Source organism: Talpa europaea (genome assembly GCF_964194135.1).
Source record: "Talpa europaea genome assembly, chromosome: 12".
NCBI lineage: Eukaryota > Metazoa > Chordata > Mammalia > Eulipotyphla > Talpidae > Talpa > Talpa europaea.
The window spans coordinates 6,598,129-6,614,885 of record NC_140079.1 but is presented as its reverse complement, the minus strand read 5'-3'; the positions used below and the strand labels follow the sequence as shown (position 1 = coordinate 6,614,885).

The 16,757-nt window shown below is 56.2% G+C and overlaps 1 protein-coding gene across 1 annotated transcript; it reads right to left on the bottom strand.

The window, feature by feature from the left end:
* Window positions 1-3,562: 3,562 nt before the first annotated feature.
* Window positions 3,563-12,147, bottom strand: BSG (basigin (Ok blood group); the record flags this gene model as incomplete). The annotated part of the gene is made up of 8 exons (XM_084248606.1): window positions 3,563-4,250; window positions 4,345-4,413; window positions 4,660-4,684; window positions 5,203-5,482; window positions 5,562-5,698; window positions 5,813-5,895; window positions 6,511-6,667; window positions 12,081-12,147. 7 exons carry the CDS (start codon window positions 12,145-12,147, stop codon window positions 4,350-4,352), a joined length of 813 nt encoding a protein of 270 aa, XP_084104732.1. The 3' UTR covers window positions 3,563-4,250; window positions 4,345-4,349.
* Between the last annotated feature and the right edge of the window lie 4,610 nt (window positions 12,148-16,757).

Below are 16,757 nucleotides of genomic sequence, written 5' to 3'. Positions count from 1 at the left end.
CTACTGTAAGGCTGTGGGCTTTAAAACGGGGAGGTGCCCCAGGGCTACAGGGGGGCACCATCCCTTCCCACCCGATGCTCACTTGGGAGCCCCAACAGCTGCCCCATCTCTGCCCCTTGAGCTCAGGACCGAGGTGGTCCTAGCCTCCAGTGTCCAGCTCTGGGAATACACCTGAGGTTCTGCTTCTGGGGTTTGCGGAAGGTGGGAGGTTTTTTTTTGGTACTAGGTGACAGGGGGCATGGGTTCAGGACTCTCTCCCTAGCCTCGGGTACCGCTCCTCCCCCCCACCCCCACCCCAGCTCAGCCAAAGGGCAGGCTGGGGTAGGTGTTGGGAGAGATGGGGAACAGAGAGACAGAGGGGGGCAGGACTGTGTGTTACACGCCCGTCTGGAAGCCAGGGCCTGGGTCCCCAGCCTTCACAGCACCTTCTGCCTGACATATAGGGCACCATTCACCCGCGGGGTGTTAGGACCCAGAGGGCAGAGATGGGGCTTATTCCTACACACAGTAGGGATCGAGGGCCTGTTGGATAATAGGAGAGCTGAGCTGGGCCATCTCCCACCCTTGCCAGGCTGCCCCCAGGCTGGGGTACCCTGCACCCCTTCCTCATCACCTATGGCCTGGGTCAGCCCAAGGCAGCTTCAGCCTCCTAGGGGGCCACCTTTGCTGTGCCCTTGGCCAGCCCAGCGGCCAGATGGGCAGGCGGGCAGGCAGTAAGGGAGAGGCTGGGCAGGCAGCTGAGTTGGCAGTGCCAGGCTTCAGTCCGCCCTGGGCAGATGTGTGTTCCGGCTGAAGGGGGATCTTCTATGCTCACCCTGGGAAGATGTCAGTCTGGGCAGGCAGCCAGAGCCCCGGGGCTCATAGTGGAGAGTGGGAGGAGGCAGACCTGCAGCCCAGCCTGAGGACCCACCATGCCTAGTAGCAGGAGACCAGAAAAGCAACTCGACCCCCAAGAGCCTGCCTGACCTTTGCGTCACAGAGGACTGTGAAACCTTGCTGAGCTTCAGGAGTCGTCCCCAGTTCCTGATGACTCCTCCGCCAGCTACAAGGGCTCACCCTGAGCCAGATCACAGGCCTCCCCTGCATCCCCACTCAGCAGCCCAGCAAACCCGAGCACAGGAGCAGAGGCTGGAGACACAGAGGAACCTACGGGGTCCCCCCTACACTGGTGGCATTTGATAGATGTTACATGACCCACTGGGAGGTGGCAAGGGCTATGGAAGAGCCAGAATGGAGGTGGGGAAGGTGCTGGGCCACGTGGCGGGGCTGTCTGAGCAAAGGCCCCGCAGCGCCGCACTTGTGGGGAAGAAGGGGTGCAAAGGCTATTTAAGTGTGCAGGCACCCAGACGTGGCAGGGGGACTGGACGGCAAAGACAGGTGCACACCCGTCACACTACTGCCCAGGACTGCTCGAGTCCCACTGCCTTTGGCAGGAAACCACAGCCCCTCCCACCATCCAGGCAGCCCCCCGACTCCTCACCACCGCCCCTGAGCTCTGCGCGCACAGACCTCCTCGAAAGCGAGCCTTCAACAAGCCAAACTCCTTCAGGTCCTCTGCCCAGCCTCGCCTCTCCGCCCGACACCCCCCGGAGCCCACGTGAGCCTGGGTCCTCAAGCTCTTGCAGTCCGCGTTTCCCGCTGCTGGCAGGGCCAAGTGGGGCCCTGATGCCCACACCTTTGGGAACTCTCCGGAGTGAAAAATAATTTCATATCGGGAAGACAAAAGCAGGCAGGGCCCTGGCAGGTGCGGACCAATCTCAAGGAGTGTCTGAACATTCACATGGCGAGGCTGCCCCCCCCCCCCCCCCGTTACCACTGGCCTAGGGAACAGGGGTGTCACGGCCCAGGTCTGAGCAGCAAGTACAAACTCCCTCGGGGTAGAGCCCCAGGGTAAATGTGAGTGGGAGTGACCAGAGCAGGGCCCACCCCACGCCCACCCCCAGGCCTCGGCCTCTGCTTCGCTGACCCAAGATTCCCGGGGTTCCTTTACCAGCAGAGCGCTTGCTCCCGTGGCCTGGACACCCTGGTGCGAGCAGGGAGGTCAGAGTCTGACGCTGCATCTCTGGCCCATTTCCTCAGAGCTCCACGCTCTGGGGACCCCAAGTTCTCTGGGACATTGGGAATCCCCCACTGAGAAGTGGGGGGACTTGTAGTAACAGTCATGACACCTGAGGTGAGGGGATGAGGCTGTGCCCTGAGGTCTCCACCGCAGTCCATGTCCTCGTGGGGCATCAGGGCAGGGGGTGGTGTGCCAGGGAAGGGATGCCCTGAGAACGGGTAGGATTTTCCCCAAACACCCAGGAAGGTCTCCTCGTCTCTTCCTTGGAGCCACAGCCTCTCCCCTTGCGAGGTGGGACTGGAGACGCGGACCCTCCGAGCGTTCACCAGAGGCCCCATTTAGCCTTGGGACTCGATGGCTAGGACTTCCCCCTCCCCCGGGGAAATGCCAGTCTCCCACAGGCTGAGCCCAAGGACACCCTGGAGTGGCACAGGCCGCACCTGTGCCGGGACGATGGCGCTGTGCTAGAGGAATGCCAACAAAGCTGCCCCCTGGGGGCTGTTTCTGCCCATCAGGTTTACATTCCTGCATGTTGAGACCGTATGTGCACGTATGTGTGGTGCACTCCGGGGAGAGCACGGGTGTCTCACCTGTTCACATATCACTGTCTCCATCTACTCCAGGAAACCCGGCGACCCCCGGGAGCTGCCTGAGCCGCCTGCTGTCTGGACAGAGGGAGGCAGTCGGCTGACGCCCTGAGCCTCACTGTTCCCTCCAGAACCTGGGGATGCATCAGGAAGCAGGATGGGCACACACACACCAAATGCCCACATGTACCCTGTCAGCAGCAGGACCCTGTGGCCAGGAGGGGGACAAGCCCTGTGCCAGGGACACCCCGACACTCTCCCCAGTGAGGCAGCAGGCTCATCACCGCCCTGGATCCCTTTCCTGCTGGACCTACAGTCCCAGGGCTCAGGGAGGTTGATGTTCCAGTAGATGTGGCCCCGGGAGACACTTCTGCCCCTTCGTAAAGGGGCGCCACAGACCTGCCTCCCTGCCATCCATGGTGTGTTCACGGCACCCTCTGGTGGCAGCCAGGGGGAAGGGCTGGGCCCAACTGTTGTCTTGTGAACCTGATTGGTTCTCAGAAAAACCCAGCAGCGGTGGGTGGGTGGCCAGTGCCTTGCTGGGGCAGGGGTAGGGCTGCAAAAAGGCTGCTCAGACCCCCTCTGAAAATGCTGCAAACAGGCTCCAAAGGAAACCAGCAGCGGTGATCCACCAGGGATCAGCCCTGCCAGAGGGGCCCAGTCCTCCGGGGCATCTCAGCCCCCACCACTGAGGTGTTTTATCACCCCCTCCCTTTACCCTTTTTGCTGGGAACAGAGCTCCCTGCTTGGCTGTTCAGCCCACCCCACTCCAGGCCTCAGCAGATCCTGGCACTCACACCCCCTAACCTAGACATCACAGCCAAAGGAGCACTCGCCCACCAACTGTACCCTAAAAACTAAAGCTCTCTGGGTACTTAAGACCCAGGCCAAGCAGAGACAGGAGTGGAGACAGGAATGGAGAAAGAGGTGGGTCATTCTTTATTGGGGGCGCGGGGGACGGGTGCTGTAGAGGAGGAGCAGCCAGGCAGCAGGCCTCACTGGGAAGGGGGTTTCTGCAGTTGCCCGGACCTCCAGGTGTGGGGTCAGCAGGGGCGACGAGGGGGGCGCCCTGCGGGTGCCCTCTGTAGTGTGCCTCAAGTTGCAACACAGACCTGATGTTACTCAAGAGCACTGGCTCCAGAAAGGCAGGACATGCTTGGCCTGTGACTGGCAAAGGGCGGGGGCGGCTGGGCAAAGGCCAGTCTGCCCGCTGTCACACTCTGACCCCGCGCGGCAGACACACCGATGGACAGGAACAAATGGACTTGGAGGCTAAATGCCAGGGGCAGTGAGGTGGGGAGACTGAGGTGACAGGGGCAGTTGGGAAAACGGGCTGGGCAGGCGCAGTGTGTGTGGAGACTGGAAGCCCAGGGAACCCTCCCCTAGAGCGCTCATGAAATGTTTAAAAACACAGCCCCTAAGGAACAGATTTCCTGGATGTAGAAAACCCTAGTTTGGCTTTTAAGAGAGGACAGAAAACATGTGATTTGAATCCACAACACGGTTTGCTTTCTCTGGGTGGATATCCTTTATGAGGAGAGGGCTGGGAACTGTGCAGATGGGGAAACACTGGGCTCCTGGGGCGCAGACTCCTCCTGCCACACCTGCAGGGGAGGAGGGGCACTCTCAGACCCCAGCCCCACCCACAGTAGGACCCCCCATCCCCTCCCCCTCCCCGCTCGTTCACCAACACTTAACCTTGCTCAGGTGGCATTCCTCTGGCGAACATTCTGGTCTTTGTCGTTCACATGGGGCCCACTGCTCTTCCTGGGGACACGGGGGGTGGGGGGAAGACTCAGGGGACTCATTTGGGGCGCAGGGGAAAACAACAGCTTCCTCCCTCCCCGCCTGCCCAGGCTGAGTTCGTGCCCACCACCACCGTGAAGGAAGACACCCGCGTGCACTGAGGCTCACGGCGGCATTAGACTCATGCACTCTCGCCAGAGCCCAGAAGCTGCCAAGCCCTCCCAGGGCCTCCCACCCGCCCAGGCCGCCGGCCAGGCTGAGACTCACAGTGGTGCAGAACCCGGGTCGTCGTCTGTCAGCCACGCAGTCACATGTAAGAGAGGAGAAGCGGTCACTGCCTGCGGCCCCTGGAGGCCGCCCCTCACCAGGCAGCCTCTCTCCTGCCGTTCCCCCAACTGTAATGTGGGGGCAGCCCCACCTCTAGGATGAGTTATGGGTCACAGCCCTCGGGGCATCTGGCAATTCTACGTGTGCCTCCTTGCTCCCACCTGCAGCAGGCAGGCACCCCAGCCCCGGCAGCTCAGGCTAAGCGAGTTGGTCATGCACAAAGTCAAGGGCAGGCAGACAGCCTGGCATCCAAAGGGGCCACTTACCCTGCAGGATACCTGCTTGCAGCCAAATGAGGAAGGAGAGAAGGGAGGTGAGGCTTGTGGGGATGTGCCCCCAGTGTGGAAGGCAGCGGGTGCCCAGTCAGGACTCAGACCCTACCCCCCCATAGCTCTCCCTATTCCCCACTCCCGGCCAGTGGGTGGCTCGGGTCCTTGGGGACCCCCTCAAACAGAAGGCAGAGGGCACATGGGGTCGGCTCACCGTCCAGGACCTCATCAGGCTTCCGCCGCTTCTCATAGATGAAGATGATGGTGACCAGCACGAGCACCTCGGCCACAATGCCCAGGAAGGGCCAGAGGGCAGCCAGGTGTCTGCGCACGCGCAGGGTGACGACGGCCTTGCCCTCGCCCTCCGCGTTGCTGGCGCTGCAGGAGTACTTGCCGGCGTCCTCGTCCACGTCCAGGTTCAGGATTTGCAGCTTCGTCTCCTTGTCAGAGGAGACCACAATGTACTTGTCGCTCCGCGAGGTGTTGGTGATGACCTGGGGAGGAGGGGCGTTTAGGGGGAGTGGGCTGAGGCACGCTCCACCCTGCCCACTGCCGCGGCTGGCATGGCTTCACCTGGTCTCCCGACTCGTTCATCTTGTGCCACGTCCAGGTGAGGATCGGGGGTTGGGCGTCCGACGAGCAGACCAGCACCACCTTATCCCCCTCGTCGGCATTCTCGGATGACTTCTTAGCCTTGACTATGGGGGGTCCTGAGGGGAAATGGAGCAAGCCTGAGCCCCAGAGCCCCTCCCTCTGCGGTGGGCATCTCCACCACACCGCCCCCACACACACCCCCCATGAACCCCGGGGCCCTGCGCACTCACCTCGCACCTGGATGCTGGCCCTGCCCGCATGCTCTGGGAGGAAGATGCAGGAGTACTCGCCCGAGCGCTCGGCCGCATCCACCCTGCAAGCACAAGGGTGCCCAGACCCTGTAACAGATGCCCCTTCCTCGGCCAGAGCAAGGCTGGGTGGTGGTCAGCAGGTTGTCAGGGCGAAGGGCACAGACTCCCTGCTCTCCGGCCCCACCTCACTGAATTGGCACCCACATTAATGAACCTCTGTGTCCTGCTACCCTCAAAGCCTGAACAATGGGACACTGTGCTCCCAGCAGCTCGGCCTCAGTGAAGACAAGGCTTCAGAGCGGGGCCAAGTACCCGGAACTTTTATGAGCCAGGGCACGGCGACCCCAGGCTGGGCTCTCCCCAGACTCCAGGCCGGGCTCTCCCCAGATGCCCCGCAGGGAGGATGAAAAGATCCTGGAAGCCGCCCTGACACCTGGCAGCCGCCCCAACACTCCCCCCGGTTTCTCACGGCCGAGGGGCTGGGCAGAGGTGCGCTGTCCGCAGTAAGTCATGACGACCTTCCTTTCTTCTTACTGACCAAAGACCACAGCACCTCAGAGCAAGCTGGGGGCCTAGGAGCGATCCAGCCAATTGAGACTCCTGCCAGGACCAGCGCAAAGTCTCAGGGGGCCCTGGGTGGTGGTGCAAGAGGTGGGACCCCCCTCCCCGGCACTCACTCATAGTTCGTCCTCAGGTCCGGCAGCCCGTCCTCTCTCAGCACCTTGCCCCCCTTCATCCAGCGGTGGCCGGTGATGTCCACAGCGCTGTCATTCATGCCGCAGGTGAGGCGTATTTTGGCACCAGCATCATCTATAGACGTCCAGATCCTGCTCTCTGAAGGCCAAACACGCCATTAGGCAAGGGGCCATGGAAGGGGAGCCAACCCGAGACCCCAAGCCACCTGCCCACTGTCTCCACAGCAAACCCGGTGGGGCCAGGGCCTCCACACCCTAGTCCGGGGTCTCCCGGAGAAGACCCGAGCCCCATGTCAGGGCCAGCATGGCAGCCACTCTTTGGAAGGAGACCTGGCAGAGAGGGGGGCCTGGGCCTCACGGGCCAGCACTGCACAACTAGCGCTCAATGCAGGCTTGACCAGGGAGCTCTCGGCGGGCTGCAGCGCAAGTGCCGGCACAAGGGTCCAGACACATAGACAGACCAGGCCCGGCAGACCCGAAGTTCCTTTAAGAACCGAGCCTACCGCTGCGGACGCCATGCCCTCGCTGAGGCCGTGCAGTCTCTCCTCCGCTAGCGCCGCCTCCAGGCAGGGTAGCAAGGGTGGGCTGGGACTCCCAGCCACCGTACAGATGGCACACAGAGGGCGACTGCCACTGAGCTGGCACAGTCGGCCTTTTTTTTTTTTTTTTTTAAAGATTTTATTTATTTATTTACACAAGCACTGGGTACAGTCAGAAGCGCGGGAGGGTGAGAGGATTCACCAGAGCCAGAGCGGGGAGCAGAGCAGGCAGACTGATGAAACACACTGCTGAGGGGAGCAGCTGGCGCAACAGGAGAGGTCTGCGTGCCATGTGGGACCCCTGGCGGGGGCGGGGATCAAACCAGCGCTGCAGAGGCTGCGGGCAGCTTCGCAGCCCAATGCTCAACCGCTGCGCCACCAGGGGAGGCCCAGTCGGCTTCTTTGCAGTTTCCAACTAGAACAAGCCTCTCCACTAGTGTATAACATTCCCTTTGGTAACTGAAAGGGGAAAATCACTGAGAACCAGGTGAGCAGCTTACTCAAGGCTGGCGAGAGTGGAGAGAAGGGCTGAGCTAGAGGGCTTCTCTCCAGGGACCAAGGTAATAAACCCCAGGCCCCCTGGGCATTTGGGGAGCTGACACATGGCAGACAAAATTCAAGAGCCCCTGTCCAGCCACACCAGGGGCTGACTCACCCCTGTGCACCCTTGTGCACATGAGTCCCGTTCCAAGGCTGGGAACAGTATTGTGGAACACTTCCACCACACCACCTGGGTCCTGGGGCTCCCCGGAGCTGCCCGCAGGGATGCCCCCAGCGCCCTGGGGAGTGTGGTGGTCTAAGCAGGCCAGTTCTTGGCCAGAGATTGCTGGTCTGCTGGGTTACTAAGTCCCTGCCCCAGAAGAATCCCTTCTAGGCCAGGCCACAGGATTTAGGCAAAGAAAACAAGTCCAGAAATGTTGACATGAGGTTCTTTCCTTTTAGTTTTCAATGAAAAGCCTACAATATAAAATGAGGTGGAAAGCAGAACAAGGGCTGTGTTTGAATAATTTCAGCTAAGTAAAGAAGTTACCACACCAGAAGGGGAGCACAGAAAGGCTGGCAGCTAGGAAGCAAATTTCTTTTTTTCTTTTTCTTTTTTTTTAAAGATTTATTTATTTATACAAGAACCAGGGTACAGGGCAGATGCACGGGAGGGTGAGAGGAATCACCAGAGCCAGAGCGGGGAGCAGAACAGGCAGGCTGACCAAAATACGCTGCTGAGGGGAGCAGCAGGCGAGACAGGAGAGCTCGGCCGCACCATGTGGGTTGCTCCGCAGCCAGCGGGGATCGAACTGGCACTGCAGAGGCTGCGGACAGCTTCACAGCACTGTGCTCAACCACCTGCGCCACCAGGGAGGCCCAGGAAGCAAATTTCTGATGCCCACGCTGCCCAGACCCCTGCCTCCTCACCGGGTGATACAGTGACTTTGACAGCAAACTGACAACACGTAGTCAAACACGGGAAAGTGGGTGGAATGACCGAGGTGGCGGTCCCACCTGCAGCTCAGCACCAGTGTAAACGGGTTCCACGGGCGGCGAAGTGACCAGCGCAGAAGAACCCCCAAGGACACAGGAAGTACCACCAAGCCCGTAAGATGCAAAGTCCAGCGCGCACAGTGAGCAGGGCCCCCAGGCTCCCACGGGCCACCAGGGGAGGCAACGAGTCGATACGATAATTAATCTTCAAAACCCAAAGGGCAGCAGGTCATCTTCATCGGAAAAGTAACAGCAAGGCCTTCTCCAGAGTGACTGGCACATAGTCTCAGAGTCAGTGGCTGGGCCCCTGCCCACTACCTGTCCACCACCGACAGCACAGGCCAGGCTCCCCCTGCTGCCTTCTCTGTGCGGAGACAGGACTCTTGACCAGTCTCGCCTCTGGCCACCTGCTGGCTCTGGCTTTGAGGATACAATGTCTGAGAAACTCCAGACAAACAGCATGCCAAACAGAAAGCACAAGGCAGTCCTCTGTGCTGCTCTGACACTAGCTAGCCTCCAGGTGTGTGCTCACGTGTGGCATTACACACACAAACACACACACACACGCAGACACAAGGTGCACACACAGCTTACGTGCACATGGCTCAGAAGCTGAAGACTAGGCTGCAGAGCCCAGGCCTGGGATCCTTTAGGCCGTCTGCTTTGCGGCCAGGCAGTCTGTGGCCTAGGACCCCTGGGCTTGTGGCCTGGAGGCAATCACAGGACAAGGCCAGGCAGGGGTGAGGCTAAAAGCTCAGGTGCTGGGCTGAAACCTTTTGTGGCAGAGTCATTTTTAGGGAGGACTGCCGTCATAAGCCATTATTTCCCAAGAGTCAATAATGCCCAACATGCTATAACCAGTAGCTACAAGCAGAGCTGGGTGCAGTGGTGCCAGGTTGCTGAAGAACACAGAAGTGGGGAGACACTGATGGCTCAGTCTCAGAGGGACCAAAGCAGGCAGTCTGCCCTCCTGAAGAGGCCAGTGACCCGAATGAGGGCCCAATGCAGTTGGGGACAAGCTGGGCCACCCGGGCCACCGGTCAGTCTATTCCCAGGCTTCCAGACACCGGGGACCCTTATGTGACCTGACACCACGATGCGGCACGTGCGACATTCTCCCAGTGGCGGGGATGTGTGTCTTAGATCCTACAATGGTTGTGGCCCTCTCTAGTGTTACAGCAAAGACCTGATGCTATCAAGGATGTATTGAGTGTGAACTACAAACGTCTCAGGGATAGGGCGATTAAGGAAAATGTCCCAGAAGTCTCCTTAGGGGACAATGATAGAAAAAGGTTGAAAAGCACTGCCCTCTGGCAACCCCTGGCCAAATCAGTGCCCAGGAGATTCAAGTTGAAGCACACTGGGAGCACAGTGCTCAGCTGCGACACCTCAGAAAGTGGAAACCCTAACCATGTAAAGTCACCTTTATCTAAAAACAGCCACCCTCCTCCCACGCCCACTCAGCAGCTAGGGCACAGGGCCAGGCAGGAGCTCTCAGGATGAGTCCGTAGGCACCCTGCCCTCTGGGGTTCAGAGAGGAGAGCTCACCAGGACACCAGCTGCCGTGGGTACTACCTTTCCACGCTCCCTCCGTCTCACCAGGAGGTGGCTCTGGCTCCTGCCACCTGAGGCACAAAGAGCCCAACTCATCAGTCCACTTGCCCCAGCTGGCCAACCTGTGTCCGACAGTGCACGCCCTCTCCAGGTCCCCCAGGGCATGAGGCCTTGCCAGGGAAACCCACTCTGACAGAGTCCCCTGAAGCAAGTTCTGGGAGTTGACACAGCCAGGAGAGTCTAACACAGTCACTAATCCTCTCCTCCCAAGCAGAGAAAGGAGAGTGACCCAGACTTTGACATCCCTCCAAGGTCCACCAGTGGAAGGTGGAGCTGTAAAAAGTGGAAAAGGAGATCGGCGCACACACACTACAGGGCAGGCAGGCCGAGTGAGCAAAGCCTGCTGGAGGAGTCAGTGTGCAAGCACAGCCTCCCAGGCCAGGCTTCCAACTAGAGCTGTGATGAAACAGGGTGGAGGGGACAGGGTTGGGGGCGAGCAGCAGCATATCATCTGCATTCACCTTGCCCTTGGGCTCCTATCTGAGCCTTTGCAGAGACCTGTGCGGGCAGGCGGGCGGGCAGTCAACAGCTCAGGCTGTTTTGATTATAATGAGGAGAGGACAGACTGACTAAGGTCTTCAAGTGGGTTAGGAGTAACAGGGGCCCTACAGGACAACCATCTGCTTCCTGCTTAGAAATGCACTCTCGCCTTCCCAGAAGAGACCCCAGCTCTTCTGCTCTGCACTTTGTCCCCCATATGCTGATCACTATAAATCTTTAACCCAGAAATGTCCCTTTAGCAGGCAAAAAAGACCCAAAACCCAAACAACAAACACAGCTATGCTGCTTTCTCTTAGAATAACACACCTTAATCCATGAGTATTCTCTAAACCCCTGAATTGAGAGAACTCTCTAAACCCCCCAAGCTGCAGTCCACTTGCATAAAGAGCTCTGAACATGGGAGGCTATTTGAATTGTACAACCCACCTTTCCCATACTCCCCCCAGTTCCTGCTCTGAACTGGTAAGAGGGCCTCGGATCACCCCCCTGCCCCAGGCCTCAGTTTCCACCTCGGTAAAATGAGGCGGGTAGAATATACCATTTCATTCTGTGCCCTGATGTCCGCGGCAGCAAAACTGAGGGAATATGCTGAGCTCCTACACGGGCTTAAGTGTTTGGGGAACACCAAAAGGGAGGTGCATAACCAGACTGCAGACCCAAATCCAAGGAAGAATGGCAATCAATCCCCTTCAGGTCCTGAGGTCACTCACGTGCACTTGGGGCAGCGCCCCACTTTCACAATGAGCGCCCAGGGCGGGGACGTCAGGCAGGATGGTGGGGAGTCCGTGAGTCTGGGATCTCTCACTGCACCCCTTGCCCTACAAGGCGGGGGAGGGCAGGTAGGGGAGGAAAAACCCTGCCACCAAATCCAAAGGGTGTCCTAGAGTAGCGCCGTCTGGAAAATCAGCTCAGGCCCCTGGGACCAAAAGGGACCAAAGGCCAAAAGGGACCGACAGACACGAGACCAGCCTCCCTTCCCCTGGAGGGGGGGGAGGGGGCTTCCTTCAACCATCAGACCAGCCGACCCAGGTTCCCAGAACTCAGGGCTTCATGTCCAGTACCGCCCTGGCCAGAACCCGCCGACCGCCCCCACCGCCCCGGCCCCCCAGGGTCGCGCTGCGCTCGCACGCACCACCGCGGGGGCCGCGCGGGTCGTCCGCGGCCTCAGGCGCCGCCGGCCCAGCATTCCGGGTGCCCTCTCAGCCCAGACACCGTCCCTGCCGCGGGCCCCCGGCGCCCCTCACCCCCACACACCACCTCGCCCCCACCCCGTCTCCTCCAAGTCGCCCCTTCGCCCCCACCCGCTCGTCCTCCCCGGGCGCCCAAGGTCCCCGCACACACCACCTCGTCTCCCTCCCCCGCGTTCCGGGGCCCCCTCAGCCCCCCCACACTCGACACCCGCCGCCGCGCCCCGCTCCTTACCCGCCCCGGAGCCGCCCGGCGCGCCCAGCAGCGCCAGCCCCGCCAGGAACACCGCCGCGGCCGCCATGTCTCCGACCTCGCCGCCCGCTGCCGCGGCACTGGAGCCAGGCCCGGCGGGGAGCGCGCACGGCGACGTTGCGGGGGCGCGCGGAAGCGACGCTCGCGCGGACGCCCCTGCACATGCGCACGCCCGGCGGGACCGCGCGGAGGAAACGCGGCGGCACCACGTGACCGCCGGGGTGGGGCGGCTCGGCGTTGCTAAGAGACGGGCAAGAAGTGGGCGGGGCGTCGCCTGCCGGCTGTCAGAAAGTGCTGAAACTGCCCCCCCCCCCCGCGGCTATGAAAATGCTCAGTTGAGGTTATGTGAGTTTTGCCACAATACAAAAGAGAAAAAAGGCATTAAGGGAGGCGATGGGGTTCGTCTCTACACAGGGAGAATGTGTCCCCCGGCGGGTCTGCCCGATTTAGCAAATAAAAATTCCTGGGTGCTAGTTAAATTTTAATTTCATACAGAAAACAAGTAAGTTCTTGGTATAGCTAGTCCGTGCACTATTCGGCTGTTGTTATGCCAGGAAATCATTTGCTTTTTACCCGAACTGCAAATTCAGCTGGTTGTCCTGTATTCAGTTTGGGATACCTCCCTCAGTGTCCCCATGTTTTACAGCAAATATTTTTTAAAATGATTAACTTCAATCACAATCAGGATCATGTGACATTACTGACCGTGGATCAGACAATGATTTCTTTTACATGAAACCAAAATCACAAGCAACAAAAGAAAAATAGATAAAAGACTTCATCAAAATTAAAAACTTCAATTATTTTAATTCTGGGTGTTATATTTTTCTTGCACCACAAGTCCACATGTTTCAGTCACTCTCTACCAGACTGTCACCGGCCTCTCCACTGTGACTGGGTTTGATGGCCTTGGTGGCTGGGTATGAGGGCCAGCCCATGGCACTGCCCGCCAGCTCAGAAATACCTCAGCATAGTCCTGGGCTGCACCATGTCACCCCCCAGGCCGGCATGGCAGCTCCAACAGCAGTGGCACCGGAGACCCACTGCTCCTTGTTCTTCACTGAGGGCAACTCCAGCTGAGGGTCCCCTGAGCCTGTGGCCTTAGTGAGCCTGCCCACTTCTGCCACTGTTTCATGTTTCACAGCTGTGTAATATTCCATTGAGTATATATATATATATATATATATATATATTCCATAATTGTTTAAAAAGATTTATTTGGGCCTCCCCGGTGGCGCAGCGGTTGAGCGCTGGGTTGCGAAGCTGCCCGCAGCCTCTGCAGCGCCGGTTCGATCCCCGGCTGCTCCCCGGCCACCGAAGGAGGGTCCCACATGGTGCGCAGACCTCTCCTGCCGCCCGCTGCTCCCCTCAGCAGTGTACTTCGGTCCTTCTGCCTGCTCTGCTCCCCGCTCTGGCTCTGGTGAATCCTCTCACCCTCCCGCGCTTCTGACTGTACCCAGTGCATGTATAACCAACCAACCAAACAAATAAATAAATAAAAACATGCCTCTATTAAAAAAAATAATAATAAAAAAAAATAAAAAGATTTATTTATACATACAAGAGCTGGGGTGTAGGCCAGAGGCCCTTTACCTCCTATGTTACATTAACTCCCAGGTATTTCATTCTTTTTGGTGTGATAGCAAATGGGATCGTATTCCTTATTTTCCTTTCTTCTGACACATTGTTTTCCTATAGAAGTGCAACTGATTTTTGTATATCGGCTTTGTATCCTGCCACTTTACTGTATTCATCTATGATTTTTTGTAGTTTTTGGACTGGTTAAGCTGTCTATTTCATCTTGATTCAGTCTTGGGATGTTGTATGGGTCTAAAAATTTGTCTATTTCTTCTGGTTTGTCCAGTTTGTTTGCATAGAGACTTTTGTAATAGGGTCTTATGGTAGTATGTATCTCTGCAATATCTGTTGTGATGATTTCACCACTTCATTTCTGATTCTATTGATTTGGTTTTCTTCTCTTCTTTGCTTCATAAGCCTAGTTAATGGTTTGTCAATTTTGTTTATTTTTTTACAAAGAACTAACTCGTGATTTCACTGATCCTTTGGACTGTCATTCTGTTTTCTATTCCATTTATTTTTGTTCAAAATTTTACTATTTATTTCCTTCTATTGGTTTTTGGATGCTTTTGTTTTTCATTTTCTAGTTTCTTCAGCTGCAGAGTTTGATTGTTTCATATTTTTCTTATTTTCTTTTTTTAATGTGGGCCTGTATTCCTATAAACTTTTCATGTAGAATTGTTTTCAGAGCCTCCCATAGGATCTAGTAGCTTGTCTTTCCGTTTTCATTAGTCTATGGATATTTCTTTTAAAAGATTTATTTATTTATGCATACAAGAGCTGGGGTACAGGCCAGAGATGGGGGGGGAATGAGAGGATTCACCAGAGACAGAGTGGGGAACAGAACAGGCAGACTGACTGAAATACTCTGCTGAGAGGAGCAGCGGGGAGACAGGAGAGGTCTGCTGCACCATGGGGGTTGCTCCCTGGCCGGGGATCGAACTCCTGCTGTGGAGGCTGTGGAGGCTTAACCCCTTGCACCACCAGGGAGGCCTCTGGATATTTTTTTGATCTCTTCTTTGACCAAGGAGTTGTTAAGAAGCATTTTGTTTAGTCTCCACTGTCTTGGTTTATCCCAGGATTCTTTTTGTGTTTGATTTCTAACTTTATAGCATTGTGGTCTGTGAAGATGCTTGATATAATTTCTATTTTTGTATATTTCCTGAGACATGTTTTATGTCCTAGTATATGAACTATTCTTGAGAATCTTCCATGTGCACTGGAGAAGGAAGTATATTCACTTCTTTAGGGATGGAAAGCTCTATAAATGTCCAATAAATCCATCTGTTCTAACACTTCACTTAAGGTCTTTAACTTGAATTTGTTTCAAAAGTCACTCAGAAAGTAAGTAATGCCTTACAGATTTATTGGAAGCTACATGCTGCCTGGAGGCCACAATTTTCAGGACAAACGGAAAATGAATCACATCCTAAAGAAAACCATTGGTGAAACTATGCCAAGAATGCCATCTGCACTGGGATCAGGTCTTGTCCATCACCCTCCTTCAGGTAAGAGTGGCCCCTAAATCAAATTCTATCCAAATTATAAAAAAAATAAAGCTTTTGTGCTACTTATATCCTAAAACAAACAAACAAACAAAAAAACCCAACAACAAAAAGGGGTTCCCTTGAAATTGTTTTTGAAGACCATTCCAAACTTGAGTTGAACACCACGCCACAGAACAAGAGCACAGGATCAAACAGCATGTAAAACACACCCAGGAAATACTAGCTGTAACTCATAATTTTGCTCTCTTTAGGGCCTCTATGCTCCAGATGAATCATTGCATACCTTCCCACGTGGTGACCAGGTCCTCTTCAAGACCTGAAGGATGCATGCCCAGGCCCCACTGCCCAAGAAATGACCTGGTCACTATGAAATATGCTGACCCGCACACTTCTCGAGAAAACCTACAGACACAAAAGTCTGGGTGCATTTCTCCAGAGTGAAGAAAGTCTCAGAAGGCAATGACCCACAGACCAAAACCCCATGATCTTGTGAACCTGTCAAAGACATGAGATATTTGTTTAAAAGACAAAAACTTAAATGTTATCCTTTTCTTTCAGCTACTATTGCAAGATGCGATTGGACTGATTTCCTAATGAACACTGGAACCTGAGGTCATCAAGCTGCACAAGACCACAAGGAAAGGGTGAGAACTATGTGCCTGTGGAATGAGGAAGGAAGATGGCAGCTGCCTTCAAAGCTCCTCTGTCCCGGGCGGAATTCCTGCCCCACTGAACTGAATCAGGAAACCTTTGTCTTTGTACAAAACACAGCTGCTGGTGCCTCCCTGGTGGTGCGGGGTTAAGTCTCTGCACTATGAAGCTATCCACAGCCAACGCAGCATGAGTCCGATCCTTGGCCAGGGAGCTACCCACATGGCACAGCAGACCTCTCCTGTCTCCCCTCTGCTCCCCTCAGCAGTGGATTTCAGTAGATCCACCTGTTCTGCTCCCGACTCTGTCTCTGGTGAATCCTCTCACCCCCCGCACCTCTGGCATACACCCCAGCTCTTGTATGCATAAATAAATTTAAAAAAACAGAAATCTTTTAAAAACAAAATACAGGTGCTGTGACTCCTCCAAGGCCCTGTTTTTTGGTGCCATCTCTGCTCTTGTCACCCTGTGCCAGGAGGGTCCCTTGCTGTCCCCTTCCACTTCCCAGGAGATGCCTCTCAGGACCCCTTATCAGCCAGATTCAGCCAATGAAAATACAGTACTCCAAGTTAAAGTTTAATTTCAGATTTGAAAAAAAATCATCATGTTTTTAGTGTTAACTCTCTCATGTAGTAGCTGGGATAAATTTGTACTGAAACATCTCTGCTGTAATTCTGGAATTCACATTTAGCTGGGTGTCCTGTGTTCCATCTGGCCAGGCTCACCCTCTTTGTATCGCCCTCATCTGGGTCACTCTCTGTCCTGTATCCATCCCATATTCCTGACTGCTATATGCTGCCTGGGCATGATAACAGGGATAGCCCGGCCCTGCACACCTGGCAGGTGTGAGCCTGTGACCAAGAACAGGGAGACTTGTTCAGGATCTCACTTGCTCTTCCACCCTGTCCCCGAGGCCTAGCAG